Below are 15,218 nucleotides of genomic sequence, written 5' to 3'. Positions count from 1 at the left end.
GCCAGCTATTTTGTTAACAAAATCGGTCCACAGTGAACTTTAGCCAATGTGACTAAGCTGCGGGAAAGTGAAGGAAATGTATTTTCAGGATAAAGGGAATTCATTGAAACACCACACTGCCGGAAAACTTCACAATTTTAACACCACTCCTTGATCCACTTCTGCAATAACTGACATCTACGTACTCCTGCTGTGACAAGTTGCAGGCTAGAGAGAGGAGCAGAGTAAGGCTTTCTGCTCTCTTTCACCCGTGGGCAAGCGCCTTCTCTGGAAAGAACCCTGTGCCCCCAGCAGACTGTGTGAGCGAGTTTCTGAGCCGAGCTGCAGGGGTTTAGAGTGCAGCCCTGACAGCAGAGCTGGATGTGATTACAGACTAAGAGAATATGCTAAGGGGTACATACACCCTTAAGCTTGTGGCACAGCTGAAGACAAGCATGGGAGCCTACTCACATGTCACACGAGGAACAGGACTGGAAAAGCAAAGGGTTTCATAACCCAATTTAAATGCCGCCCACCCCAGTTTCTATTCCTGTGCTTCTGAGGTGCACTTGTGGTTTGTCATTAAAGCACAGATGGGCCAACCACAGCCCAACCAGTGCCAGCAACTGCTGCTGCTCTAGAAGGACAAGGCAATCTAATGTACACCATCCACCTCGCTCTTCAGTAGATGCACGCCCCTCGCCTGGGAGCCAAGCGCGCTGCTCAGTCCTCAAGTGAATGCTGAGACACACACCTGTGTCACACACTAGATTCCTGCCGTGTTACAGGGTATTGTCATAGTGAAATCCTAACGTGCACCAGAGGTATACAGAGGTCTATGAAACTCCAAAAAGGAGTCCTAAAGAGATATAGTACCTTATTCTTTACAACTAGATATTTTAATGTAGCAAAAAGACTACAATAGTAGAGCACAATAATGGCTAGCCAAAGAATCTTATCACATAAAACACACTATAAATTTCTTGTCAAACTATAAGGTGATAGGCAATTAATCTATGGCTTTTATATAAGAGTTTAAGGGGGATATTTGAAAAGTCATACACAGAAATTATATGCACATCCTAAGGTACTTTCATAAGTCATTGGATAGAGTTCTGTCATGTTGCTCTCCAGTAAATATGAAGAATTATAAGTGAGTAGTTTTAATTAATGCCATCTTTGATGACTTTAGACCTTTGTTGTAAGGTTGTGACACGCCATCTGTCCACTGATACGATGCTGTTATAAAAAAACCTTGAAGACTACTGCCAATTAAAATCTCTGTTTATTAATTACCAAGAACAGCCCACTTTAGTAGGACGCTCATAGCCATTTCAGCTTAATTTAGCTGTTTGGAGAGTAAGCTAATACACTGCTCAAATCTGTGATATCTAATAAAAGTTAGTCAAATTAAATTAAATGATTAACATGTTATAATTAATTTTAAGCAACTGGAGCGACTGTCAAATCAAATTCCTACTGACAGGTTTGCTTGTTTTATTATATGAGAAAAATGTGCCTTTAAATATCCACTCTCCCAGATGCTGAACTAATAAGGAATTCCACAAGCCACCCGTAAAGGACTTTGGCAATTGGCTTCTAAAAATGTTATGCTGCAGCACAGCACCTTGAGCTGAAGCAGATGTTGAAGTATTAGACGGAAAGCTAGCTCAGTAGTGATGTAACAAACAGCGTTGCTGGTCTTTCTCTTGCCTCTCCCAGGACTTTTTTGAACAAACTGACCAGCGTGCAAAGACTCTTCTTGTGCTGAGAAATCACTGCAGGCTCCATTTGCATGCTTTCGCTTAACAATGCAGTGAGACATGCCAAGACACACTGGATAGTGAAATGCCAGGCCACCAGGACCATAAAGAACCTGAGTACCACGACACACTTAAGTCTATCTGAAAATGGGGAGTTTTGACTGGCTGAGTGGCCTGCTTTTTTCACAGTTTCCTAGAGTTTCCTTATGACAGATCATGAGGGTTAAGAGAAAGAACTCGCCACATTTCAAAACAGTCCACATCAATTTAGCAAGTGGCCATTTGCGAGAGCAGCAGTCAATTTTGGCTGAGCTAATGGGGTCAAGGTTAAAAACGGGAAGTGTGATTAATGGCCACCTCCTACTCAGAGATACAAACTCTGTTCAGAGAGACTGAAGGGCATTTATTGGCCACGTCTCTTTAAAAGATCCATAATTTAATTTCAATCTGATTCCACCCCTAATAAGATTCCAGGGTAAAAAAAAAAGTTTCCAGCACGCTCAAAGAGAGACAGTGTGCAGTTTAACAGTAACACTTTTAAAAATAAGAACCTTAGTCATACCAGACACAATCTACAAAACTGCCCCAGTACACAAAATGGTAATGCATCCTGTTTATCAGAGGCAAGCAGGAAGGGAGCTGCAGGCTTCTGACGTACAGAATAAAGTCTGGTGGCTGACCCCCACTCCAACGAGCCCGTGCTCTATCTCTCCCCCCCACCACACGGCCTCCCTTCATTGCTTTAAATTATCACACTGTTTATACACTGAGCATCTATCATCCAATTTCACACTTCCCAGCTTGTTTACCAGCCTCGGGAGCTACATAAAGCATCCGTTTTTGCCAGCCTTGCACGACTCTGGCCTGTTAATTGCTTGTGCAGGATAAGCTTGCAAAGAAATATGAGATTATTAGCCCGCGGTTCAATTGTTTTGCCTTTTCTTTAAAGTTTGTTTTTGTAGTAAATTAAATATCATTAATTCTTATGCGGCCCTTGCCTTGACATCGCTGCCCCCAACCTGTTGTGCTCTCAAACCAGAAACGTGCCCTATCTCATATGGAGGTGGAAATGCTAACACTGGCTGTGCAGGCAGTCTGAGAGGAATTGGATGGCTCTGAGGTCTTGTACAGGGTGGGGCCATTTCCTTTCCATTTTTCCAACAGAAAGGGATGATTAATGCCAAAATTTTATGGCAACTCGACAGCTGGCTTCAAGAGGAAAAAAAGAAAAACTGTCATTCAGTCATTTAAGTATTTTCCATATTGTGCATGCAGCCATTTTTCTTGAGTCAGTAGTACAGAAATGCATTTTTGGGCTGGTTCAACATAGATGTGCCCCAGTTAGGGGTCATATTTCTTATTATCTAGTGTAGGATGTCTGAGATAACATCTCCTGCATTACTGACAAATCCCACTCAATCTGAACTGTAAACATCTTCATTTTCATATATTTGAAAAATAGCTCAATAGAGAACATGGGTCACAAAAGCAGTGTCAGCATATTACTATAGTCAACAAATATCCCGTCTTCCAGCAAACATTCTATATTTACACACCTCTTTCTAACAAAAACAATTACTTTGGAGAACACAGCGCGTTCAGGAACTTAAAACTTTTTCCACCAGGACAGATTCATGGAAGGTCACATTATTTCCAGGATGTCAACCCTATGCGTCACTGTTACGTCCCAGTGTGTGTTCTGTGTGTGTTTTTTCTGTTATGTCCACACTGCTGACCCTTGATTGTTCTCCCTTCCCCATTGGCCAACCATCACACCACTGTTTCAATATGATGTCATCATCAATCAGCCTTCAGCCAATCAGAACACATTTTATTCACTATATAACATGGAGGTTTTCAGAAAGAAAAGGCCTTTCGTTTGACTTTGGTCCCGTTTGGATTTGGTTATCGCTTCGCTTCGCTTCGCTTCTTGTTATTGCTTCGGCTTCGTTTGTTGGTTTGTTTTGCTTTGTGTGTGTGTATTTTCGTATAGCTTCGGCTTTGTTGTTTTGTAGTTTTCTTGTTAGTTTCTTTGTACTTTCATTTGTTTGTGTGTTCATCCTTGTTTTGCCATTTCCTTGCCCCAGTGTTACATGTTCAACTTTTGTGTTCTTTTGTACCCTGCTCCTGTTGATTACTCTTGTTTTCCCTTATTTGTTTTCCTGGTTCATTTGTGTTTTTGTGTGAACTTTTGTATATAAGGTTAGTTTAGGTTGTTGGGTACACTTTACACACTTAGTTGGCTTTGTATTAGTACACTAGTTTAGTACGGGTGAGTGCCATTTGTCTTGTATGGTTTTGGGTAGTCAGTGCAGGTTAGCTAGGGTGTTGAAGACCGTGTGTTTCGGGTTTTCTTTTGTAGTCAGATTAGCTTTCCCTCACTGTCCTAGCCAGCTCCATTTTGTTTGTTATTTTCTTTTCTTTGGCACCACTCTAGTTCCTTACCCTTGTTATCATACTTCCTAGTCCCTCACCAAACCCCCCCCTGCTTCCAAAAGGATTATCCTAAATGTTACACCACTTTACCCCTAGACACTTGGGGTCGTAATAGTCACCGAGGCATTTTTTCTTTTACTGAACATCTCTTTCAGAAGTTACAGGTTTATCTCTGACTGAAAGAGCATATGCTCTTCCACGTTTCTGCTGTAAAAAACCTCTGGTTCAGAAAAAGCAACTGACTGACTTGTGTAAAGAGTCCCATGTAAAATCTCAGTCAAACAGGACTTACAGAGTCTCTTTTCTCTAGGGCTGCCAGCACGAAGCAAAGGTATTTCTGCTGCCCCGAGAGAGGCTTGTTGTAGAAGCCATGGTAATTCTTCTCGTCTCCCAAGGTGAAGGTTTCTGGTAGGGATGGGAGCTTGGCAGCGATGTAAGGCTTCAGGGTCTCTGCTTGTCTCCTCCGCCGCCTCAAGTTGGGGCTCTCACTGGCCCCCAGCAGCTAAAACAGACAAAGCAAAAACTTAAATAAACAAGATGACACCCCTGCTGTATTGAGCCGTGGAAGCTTATCTTCACTAAAGTGTTCATGAAAAGTGGGCTTCTTTAACTCACACCGAGCAGAACAATAAGTATCATAATGAATGGCTATTGTTCTTCCATTTTCAGCATGTATTAAATAATTTTTTTTTATCACAAACAAGCTAAACTGCTTCTCTCCTGATGCAGTCTTCAATTAAGCACATTTTCAAAATAAATATCCCAGCCAGGGAGTGTGTTTTCTGAACGCTTATGAAGGGCCCGCATTAACGTTTTGCAGACTAAATGGAGAGGACACCAGGGAACGCTCATGAATAATTTCAGCAGCATTTAAGAACACGAGAAAAAAAAAAAAGCAGTATTAACGCGAGCTCCGAGGAAGACTAAGTTTTAGACCAGTCCCTGCTTCCCTGTCCTTCTTAACTAAAAGGTAAGAGCTGCTGCTCTCTTTGCGGTAATCTCTCTGACAGCGCAGCACACACAGACAAGTGTCTGACTCAAGCTCCCACCCAGCTCCAGGCCCTTCTCCTTGAAGAGTCACGTGAAGATCAGAGCAAGCGGAGGCCAGGGGAGGGAGCAGCGAGCAGGAGCAGCCCTGCAGGGCCTGCGTTTCCCAGCGCGCAGCGCAGCGCAGCAGTTACAGCTCCCTAACGCGCTGAGCTGCAGGGGGGGCGTGCCTGGAACCCCACGAAAGCAGGAAGGCTCTTACCTCATCCAGGTCCATTTCGTCCGGGTTCTCCCACCTCCCGGAGCTGCCTTGCGTGACTGGCACCACCACAATGTAATACCACCTGCGGAGCAGGAAATAACACGCTGCTTCACAAAGCGCTGACATCACCTTCAAAGTTAATCCAGCCCTACTGCCCTGTAATTACTGTGTAATGATTTCCTCCATATACACATAAATACACACACCCACGCACTGGTTGATGCATCACACTGCACCTCCAAGAGATCCTAAAAAGAGGTTAAGCAACTTACTCGGGCCATCCGTGTTCACATTAGATCTCTTGTTTTGGTCCAGGGACACCTGTTGTTTCTAAAAAGTTGCTAAATCTAACAGGAAACTCCCTGAGTTGCTGTAACCCTCTGAATATTTCAGTAAGAAATACAAGGTACCAATTTGACACATGTAATAGGATAAAAAGATAGTTTCTATTGTCTCTGAAATAAGCACTTGAAGTTTAATTTAAATTTTGTACACCAAAGGCCCCTTTCCCATTTCTAAAAGCATAGTGTGTGAAATTGAATTAAAAAAAATGACTCTTAACATTTATTAGCAGTTACTTAAAAAGAAAACTAGCCAGAATAAATTGTTTGCTCCATTCAGGACCCATTGCACATACTGCAGACATTTTATGATGTAAACTTAAGTCCCTGGAGCTAAAACAAACGAGAATTAAGAAAAATTACAGACTCTGGAAATAAAATGAAATTTCCTTGCGTTGCTGAGCCACATAAAAGAAGGATAAATGCAGCGTCAGTGCAAGGAGAAGAACAAAAAGGGCTGTGGTGAGGGGAGGGTCACTCAGCAGCCAAGGCTCATACTGACTTCATTACACTGCTGGGAACAGCCACCCTGCCTAATCATAAGGTGGGAGGGGACAACAAAGTGAGCAAAAAACTGCACTTAAAAATATCTAAAAAAGAAAGGTTACTAACAAAGGCCCACCCATCTCGTCGGGCAGTTCATGGTTTTGGTAGTTAACTGCCAATTGATCCATAACCAGCCTCATGTCCGTGACATCCCGCAAAGCGAACGAGGTCGTAACTGACAGAAGAAACGGTTCGACACAAGTGCATGCTGCAGATTTTGGATAACATTTCTGTGTGTTCTGATAATGAATCCGTAATTAAAAAAATTCCGGATGCTGACCAACACGAGGTCCCGGTATTCCGAATCCTCTCTGTGGACGCGCCAGAACCCCCGGGACACTGACCTGATGTGGGCACTGGTCTGGACCTTGGGCAGGTTGATGGTGAGCTTGCCGTCCTCCTCCTGCCCCCTGTAGATGACCGGCTTGGATTTGAGCAAGTCGGGCGCGGTGCGGATGGACACCACCTGCTGCAGGCCCCCCGCGCTGTTGCCCCGGCTCATCAGCACGAAGGAGTAGTCGGTGTCGGGCTGCAGCTTGGTGATCAGCTTTCGCTTCAGCTTGCCCTGCACCTCCACACTCTGCTGGTTGTAAAGGATCTGAAAAACGGGGAGGCGCATCGTCAGCGGGTATCACGGTGCACCCCGGTTTTCGGCGGGCTCGGCCCCACCGTTTCACCTGCGGGCTCTGGTCTCCCACGGCTAGCCACCGCCCTGTGGGCGATGCGCCCCATCAACAGAAGCCACAGCAGCAGGGGACATACACTCGCCAACAGCCAGCGCTCACGACAGAAGTGAAAGGCAAATCCGGATTCCGAAGTGTCAACACTTCTGATTTTGTGTCGCCGCTCAATTAGAGAACTGGTCGATCAGTCTAGGACACGCCGAGCTGAGTAAGTGACAGCTACATTTGAAAGACAGGAGTCCTCCTCCCCCCCAGCTCTTAAGGACTCATTTTGTTCTCCTGTCACTGATTTAACCTTGAATGGACTTGTTTTAGTGCTTAAATACAGCGTGGAGAAGCTATTTGTGTTCCTGAGTCCAAATAAATCCAAAATATTTCAACCATTATTACATAAACAAAACTACTTTAATTGATATTCAATGCTATTAAAGGCTTAGCCAAATGCTTCTCTGTGATAAATTAATTGCCTGAATTACATCATGCTTCACTTTTTAAAATGTCTAATAGAGATTATAAAGATCTAAAATATGTTTAAGTTCCTTGAAAACAGAAGACGATTTAAACAATTTAGTTTTTGTCTCATACAGGAATTAAACAGAAGGGACTGATCACCATGAGCTCCAATTTCTAACATACCAGCATAGAACCCCAAAACATTTGAAACATACCGAAACAATAAGAATTTCCATATATCGGGAGAGGAGGGGTAGCCCACTGGATGTAAATTTTCCTGGCAGTTTAATGCGATTATTTAACAAAAAAATACACAAAACAAACTTCCGTTTAAATGGATATTCAAGGCAATTAAATGCTTTGCTTACTCACAATGAGTTAATTGCCAGGATTATGTAATGCTAAGCAGTTTAAACAGTCACTTGCAGAAGGAGCTATTAAAATCAAGACTGAGACAGTGGGAAAGGAAACATCAGCAGGTGCTGCACATCAATACTTATTGAAATTTCAAGTGTGTAAAAAGTCGTTTTCCCCTCACAACAGTAATTCCACATTTATGGAGGGATTAAAAAAGCAGATTCACTTTCAAAAAATTCACCTGATCTCTATCTAGCTGTTAAGTTTTGCTTTTCATGTGTCTGTTTTCATGTCATGCAAGACTTCAAAAGCAACCTTTCTTTTCTTCTTTTCGCTGTACAGAGGGAATTTCCCTGAAATGGGCTCTTACCTTGAAAGGAACTTGAGACTTATAGGACTCCGGCACTTCCCAAGTCAACAGCACTGAGGTCTTCATCACAGCTTTCACTTGGAAGCTCTTGGCAAACACTACAGGAGTAAAACACAGGTTTAATTGCCTCTTTATCTTTTCATGAGCCACCAGTTGTCTAGATTTGTTTTATGAAATGACAGCTGTACAAGACCCAGGGAATTTTAGGAGGCCACCTTTGATTACATCCAGAGACAGGAAACAGGCAGTTTGCAAGAACAAGGCATCTGGGCAGGGAGCTAAGTACTCTGCTTAAGTTACTCTGCGCTATACACCACAGGGAGGATAAACAGCTCATTTTTCAATTGAAAACACCTCTTCAATTCTGCACCTTAGTTTTTTTCCCTTATTGCTTTAAGTAGAGAGGACAGATTTCAATCACCCCCCCACCCCCCAAAAAAAACACTTCTTCAGATTCATTCAAGAAAATCCATCCGAGGCAGAAGCGTCGCACCTTAATGAGTTTTCAATAAGCAAAGGGACAGCTAACTCTGTGAATAGCGAACGCAACAAGGGGCAAAATTGAAGAACAAAAGACTCCATCCTCGTGGGCAAAGGGGCTGTATGTTAATTCAAGCTGTGAAGGCTGGCCACAGGCATCCACAAGGCTGAGAGAGGGCAGGGAACTTCTCTCCAGTCTACAGAGCAAGCTGGGAGGCCTGGGAATCAGTAACCCCCAGCAGACTTCCAGGGCTCTGTCCAATAAGCTTTTCCCCCTCACTCTTGCATTTTTTTCCCCAACTGACTTTACAAAGGGAAACTCACTACGAATCATTGCAAAAACCACTGCGAATAGGAGTCTTGAAATACATCGAGTTTTCTTTTGCCTATGTGATTTCTTTTAAAAGTGTGTGTCTGCTAAAGAAAACAAGCCAACGCAGCTACGAAAAGAAATGAATAAAACTCCCAAGATAAAGAAAAGTGTAGTTGCAACAGTGTAGCTGTGCTCTTTGCAGGAGCTATTCAGGGATTGCTAGATACTGTACAAAAAACAAAGGCAACAACAAAAGTTATATCTGCATGTCTAAAAGCCAATTTCCGAGAAATCTGAGACCCCACATGCTCCGTTTCCTTGCGTGTTTCAAGAAATAAACCATTTCTTGGCGACAAACTCGTGTGCCACATTTAATCAATGTTATCAACAAGCAGATATTAAAGTATACATAAGTATACATATATAAGACTGTATAAAAGTATTATAATTTTGTATTAAATTTTCTTTAATAGAATAACAGCAAGCATCGCATGCCAAGCTTCATAAAGAACCCAAAACATGAAAAGGCAATGTGACTGAATTAAAAAGTGGAAAAAGAACTAATATGATCATTGTGCCATTGGCGTAATGTAAGGGAACTGTGGTTTCTCCACAGTGGTTCCTCCTGAAACACAGGCTTCAGCGCGGTTTCCTTGCCCTCCCCACACCTGCTCAAGCCCATTCTCACCACCTTCTCCGTCACCTGTTCCTCTTCAATACGTAGAAACCTAGCCCAGGGACTGGGCCTTACAGCACTGCCTCGGTGTGTGCGTGTGAGTGTCACGGGCGTCACCGTGGGAGGCAGCTCACCTGGCTCCACAGGCATGGTCCTGCTCTGGATGCTGGGGCTGATGGGGCCGGCACCTTTGCTGGTGAAGGCTCTTACACGGATGTCGTAGGTTGTGTCGGGCCGCAGGCCGCTGATGGTGATGTAGGTGTCGGAGGTACTGTTGGTGTGGTTCTGCTGGCTGTTGATGTCCCTGTAGACCACGATGTACTGCACAATCTTCCCATTGCGCTCCGACAGCAATGGAGGCTCCCAGGCCAGCTCAGTGGTGGAGGTGGTGAGCCCCACCACTCGTAGATTTTGGGGGAAGCCGCTGGGCACGTCCTCTTGGGTCGTGATTTCCTTCACAAACTCCTCTCCGTTGCCTGCCCTGTTCTTGGCACACAGCTTGAAGATGTAGGTGGCTCCCTTGTGCATCCCCGTGACAGTGTAGTGGTCGTCGGTTTTCTTGAAGTCTCTAACAATGTACGATTCCTCCTCAACCCGCTTGTACTGCAGCTGATACCCGATCAGCTCGCCCACCATCTCCTTGGGCGGCTGCCACTGGATCAGAGCCGTATTTCCTACAGTGGTGCTGATCATCATGCTTGGCTTGCCTGGCACTGCGGTGGGGAGACACACAGGGAAGGCTCACAAAATCAGGCCCACTGGCTTTTAACATTTAAAAGATAATAGGACCATTACAGGCATTAGGATCTTGCATAGACACCATGTTTCCAAAAAAAGACAGGAAGCAGCAATGCCCTCTAGCACTACAGCCGAGGTTGTATGAAAGGAGGAACCAACACAAAGAAGCCCCAATTTTCTCCCAAGATAAGGAATTATCTGTCAGCACTGAGCTGCGACTTCTTTTATTCAGGTAAAATGTTAAAAAAAAATGTTATGCTTCTCTTTAGAGTGTAATTTAGTGCTTTAACGAAAACTCTGGGATACGGTGCCATTTTTACCATGTCCTGTTTATTGCTTTCTTAATATCAAGATGATAAATATCTTAAGTCTACAGTAGTCTTGGCACAAAGCAGTGTTCAAACTTGGTGCTACACCTACCAGCACCGGTAGTGGTGATCACTTTGGCCTTGCTGCGTGCTCCATCCCCCTTCGTTGTGTATGCTGCTACTGTAACAGAGTACGTGGTTTCTGACTGAAGTCCAGTTATAATTGCCTCCTGAGAAAAGAAATGTTTCGAGAGAAGTCATTTGAGAGTCTGGGCAATTCTGCGCTCGTCACCTCAGCTAACAGTGACCTTCAGAAATGAGCCATCCAAGCATGCACCAACTTTTCACACACACACACCCCAGACATTAAAACCATCAGACATTGCCACTGTTTCATCTCCCAAGCTTTTCGAGAGTGAGTTTGTTGAAATAATGACAATAAATCTCTGATGGCTTTAATTGAGAAACGCCGAAGGCTGCATGTAAAGCACTCAACACCGTCAGGGCACGTGGGGGAAGAACAGTATACACGCACCAAAAAATAAAAGAAGATACCATTTGTGTCAGTGCCCGCATCACAGAACCTGCCTGTCTTCCAATTTGTGCCTATTTTTTTAACCAATCCAGACAGGAAGCTGTCAGAAATTGTTGCCGAGGTCAACCGAGACTCCCACAGAGCTCTAATTGGCAATCCTGTCTGAACACCTCCTCCAGACAAGCGGGGCACCACCGTCTGGCTGCTACAGCTCCTGCGCGCCACTGCCTGGAGTGGACAGAGATTCGTATCGGAGTCTCTTTGTGGTCGCAGCGAGCAGCTCCCGCCTCTGCGACAAAGTGGAACGAAGCTCTGTCAGCCTGGAAAACCAGAGATCCGTTATACGACTCTTTATTTCATGGAATCCCCAGATCTCCAGTATGCTTTAAAGACTGTGTTTCAGTTTTTATTGCAGTCCTTCCCACCTCTTTTTTCAGCTTCCAATCTTGGCTGCAGAGTCACGTTCAGGTCTGAGGAACTAAAAGTGACAGAAGTTTGGTGAAATATGGTTACTGACTTTGCTCATCACTTACAAGGAAAGTAGAAACATCCATTATGCTGCTTTCCCTGTCGAGGACTGCGGCAGCACACCAAGAACATGACAATTCTATTTGTTTGATAATTCCTGGCAAATCCTCTGACATAAATTTAACAACAAACCTTTGAGGTATGCTGCAAGCTGGAATCCGGTGAGGTATATTTAAAATGTGAGATTCTTTTGTTGAGGAAATTAAATTAGAAACTTCCCTGTGAGAAACACTGATATCTCAACCAAAGTCAATTTTTGCAATATTTGTTCAAGCCATAAAAACAACTAATGGCTCAGTGTTTCCATGGCTATGAGACTGCAGAGCCAGTGGCACTTTCCTCTGCTTCTTAAGGTCTGTCCTGGATTGATTACATTGTCCTTAAATTTTATAGCCAATGCTTCTCCCAAATCGTAGATGATAAATCATTACTTCATTAACCGAAGGGAATCAATATTCATTAATTACGTTTTATAAGCAAGTGAACACACTGACACATATGGTAGCTCCACGTGAACAAATGAACTGACGTTATAAAACAAACGTGATTAAAGAAGCCAGTATATGGCGAAGTAACACATCCTGACCAACGTCCTCGTGGTGTTCGCTCCAGTTTAAAGTTCATCGCCTTGCGGGACAGGAAGAATCATCCACACGATTAAAACCATCACAGCCTCACAAAAAAAAAAAGAGTGGATCTCACAGCTTCCACCCACCCCCTGCTTAGCTTAATGGCAGGGTTTAACTGCAAAACATTCCCACAAAAGATTAACTCTGAAGCACGCACACAGGAGAGAGTGTGTCACATTCACACATTGTGAAGGGCTCGAGCGAGGCCGCACAGGATTCTCCACACGCAAGCATGCCGAAACCACCGTGTGGCATGCACAGGCCGCCCGCAGGAGTTTCACTACGGCACGCTTTTCAAACAGACGTTGACACGGAGCCCCCACACAAGTTGCACGGCAGGTTTTTTTTTTAAACTAAAACGTTCTAAAAACAAAGAAGGGAACTGTGGGCTCCAGAATGAAAATTGAATAAACTCCCTTTGTCATCAATAACAGACAACCAAGGAGGAGACAGAGCGGGGCCAGGGTGTGGCCACCTTCACACAAAGCCGTGTCTCGAGGGAAATTCCAGAGAAGAACACCCACCACAGCTTATTTTCAAACTGGACTGTCACTAGCTTTTGACAGCTAGTACACGTCCTCGCAAATGACAAACTAATACCGAAAAACCCCAACATACACCCCTACAGAGTGAAGGCTTTCTAGTTACTTAATATTGGGAATAATTCAAAACATTTCCTGCATTATTAATGACCCCCTACATTAATTAAACCTTTTTGTTTCTAATTATGTCAATACAGTTTGTATTTTACAAAGGACGTTTTTTTTTTCCTTTTTGCTTTATTAAATGGAGAATGCCAGATTTACTCAATTAAAAATAAAATTATTATTCTCTTTCTTTCCCCAAAGAGTGACACGAGAGGAGAAAACCCAATCTGTCGGAAGCTACTGAGATGATTGTATAAAGTCTCAGCAGAGGTTTTAGGCTGTACAGAACTAATTCTCATGTCATAAGCAGAGGGATTTTTTCCAAGAACTAACACTTGGAAATGTTTAATTTAATTCTGTGTCAAGACAAAAAATTGGTTAAAGACCCACTTTTATTAGACTTGCCAACGAAATTAAAAGATTTCACTGCTGAGCTCTGATACCTTTAGTAACTCTGACTATTGTTAAATATCAAAGGTCATCACTTGACAGTTCTGCTTAGAGCCAATGACAATTTAATTAACACAACATTTTTGAATGTATAAACATATACAAAGTACAAATAGATTAAATAACTTAAAATAATCTATATTATTAATCTAGAATAAAACAAGGGCAGAATTAATTAAAAATGTGGGGTAAATGCTTCCAACTTTTCACTGTTTTAATGTGTGCTGAAGAGGTTTAGATGGGTTTGATAACTCACAAAATCAACTTTTTGCAATGTAAAACACTGAGCATTTAGACACTGGATTTGTCTGTAAGAGAACATTAGGCAGACAGGGCTCCGTTTGGACTTGCAAACATTCAGTCACAGTCCATTAAAAGCTGCATGGATGAAATGCAATTTCATATAGAGGCTGATTAAGGATGATAAAAAACTCAATATTTTGACTACATCTGTCCATTTCTTACAAGGGGGACATTAATGGCGGGATAATATATTATCAAATTATCATCCATGCTTTGTTTGAAATGAATGAATTAAAGCTAAAACACTTTTCATTACCCAGCTGCCACAGACAAGGACAAAAAAAATAAAGAAAGAAAAGGCTGCAATTCCAATCATGTAACTGTTGGCCTGAAAAGAACCTGACACGACAACCTCAATAATAAAAACCTGGGATTTCTGAGGCTAAGCTGTACATTTAATTTAGTTCTATTGTCCTAAGATTTTCACTGCCTGGCTATAATGGAACAACAGGTTCTTTTGTCAGACAGGTGCGTGTTTAAGATACACTCCTCACACCTCAGACATATGAAAACCATTTAATGCCAAAACTGAAATAAAATGAGATAAGGGAATAAAACAGTGACATTTATTCTAGAGTGTGCACGAGCTTGATTTGATTTCACCTTTGGCTTCATCAAAAGGAACACTGTTAGTCTCATCTGCTGTCGTGAGGCTGCGTCAGCATTAGGTCCTGAAACATCAGGATGTGGCTGGAGTTTCGTGCACTCTGACCTCGTGGAGAGCTGCCTGCGCAACGCAGGGGTCCGAGCCGCACTGCGGCGCGACACAAACGAAGAGCAAGAACGCACTCCACCTTCCGCCCCGTACAGCGACGCATCCCACAAATACCCACAATACTGCACACGCCATCGATACACACTTAAGCTGATGCACACAGATGCACACAGGCAGGCAACACGTCACAGAACACAGGGGGGAAAAAAAATGCCCTCAGAAACAAAAAGTGCAACGCAGATCATGAAGGTCACGGGCGCCGGGTGTAAATCCTCTCGTACCTCCACAACGAAGCTAAACCTGATTCAGAGAAGCGCTGCAGCCGAGGGCGACACCGCAGTTCCCACCCCTCAGCACCTTAGACTTACGGGGGGGGGGGGGGGTTTAGATATTCTCATTCCCCGTGATCTGCCCCTCACTGGCACAGACGAGCAGCTGACTGCAGTCGAGACACGGTGAGGAAGGCCATCAATCAGAGCCCAGAGAGCCAGTCTTGGAGGCCCGGACAGGGCAGGCACGGCAAGTGCAGGCAAGCAGAGGGCGTTCTTTGCCAGTGGTGCTGGCATGAGCAGAGCAAAAAAATTTTTTTTTTTTTAAAGGGACAGGAGGGGCGGGCTGAAACAAATTATACTCATATAAGCCACAAATTAACCTCCTGCTTTAAAAACAAAAATCAAAGGAAGAAGAGGATTTACAACCGCAGCTCCTGCGAGCTCACA

General features: G+C 43.6%; 1 protein-coding gene across 12 annotated transcripts in view; it reads right to left on the bottom strand.

Annotated features, from left to right (window-relative positions):
• The window catches only part of LOC148651763 (receptor-type tyrosine-protein phosphatase F), a 222,607-nt gene that overhangs the window by 32,727 nt on the left and 174,662 nt on the right, over positions 1-15,218 (bottom strand). For all 12 annotated transcript variants that reach the window (XM_088597854.1, XM_088597859.1, XM_088597861.1 and 9 more), the window contains 6 exons: positions 10,805-10,922; positions 9,781-10,359; positions 8,178-8,275; positions 6,659-6,912; positions 5,428-5,509; positions 4,471-4,680 (listed from right to left, as the gene is read on the bottom strand). In XM_088597854.1, the coding sequence (XP_088453980.1) occupies positions 4,471-4,680; positions 5,428-5,509; positions 6,659-6,912; positions 8,178-8,275; positions 9,781-10,359; positions 10,805-10,922 (1,341 nt within the window). The remainder of the gene's footprint in view (positions 1-4,470; positions 4,681-5,427; positions 5,510-6,658; positions 6,913-8,177; positions 8,276-9,780; positions 10,360-10,804; positions 10,923-15,218) is intronic.

This window comes from Lepisosteus platostomus, chromosome 11 (genome assembly GCF_059453375.1).
Source record: "Lepisosteus platostomus isolate fLepPlt1 chromosome 11, fLepPlt1.hap1, whole genome shotgun sequence".
NCBI classification, from domain to species: domain Eukaryota; kingdom Metazoa; phylum Chordata; class Actinopteri; order Semionotiformes; family Lepisosteidae; genus Lepisosteus; species Lepisosteus platostomus.
The sequence above is the reverse complement of the archived record's forward strand: the minus strand, read 5'-3'. Positions and strand labels throughout refer to the sequence as shown.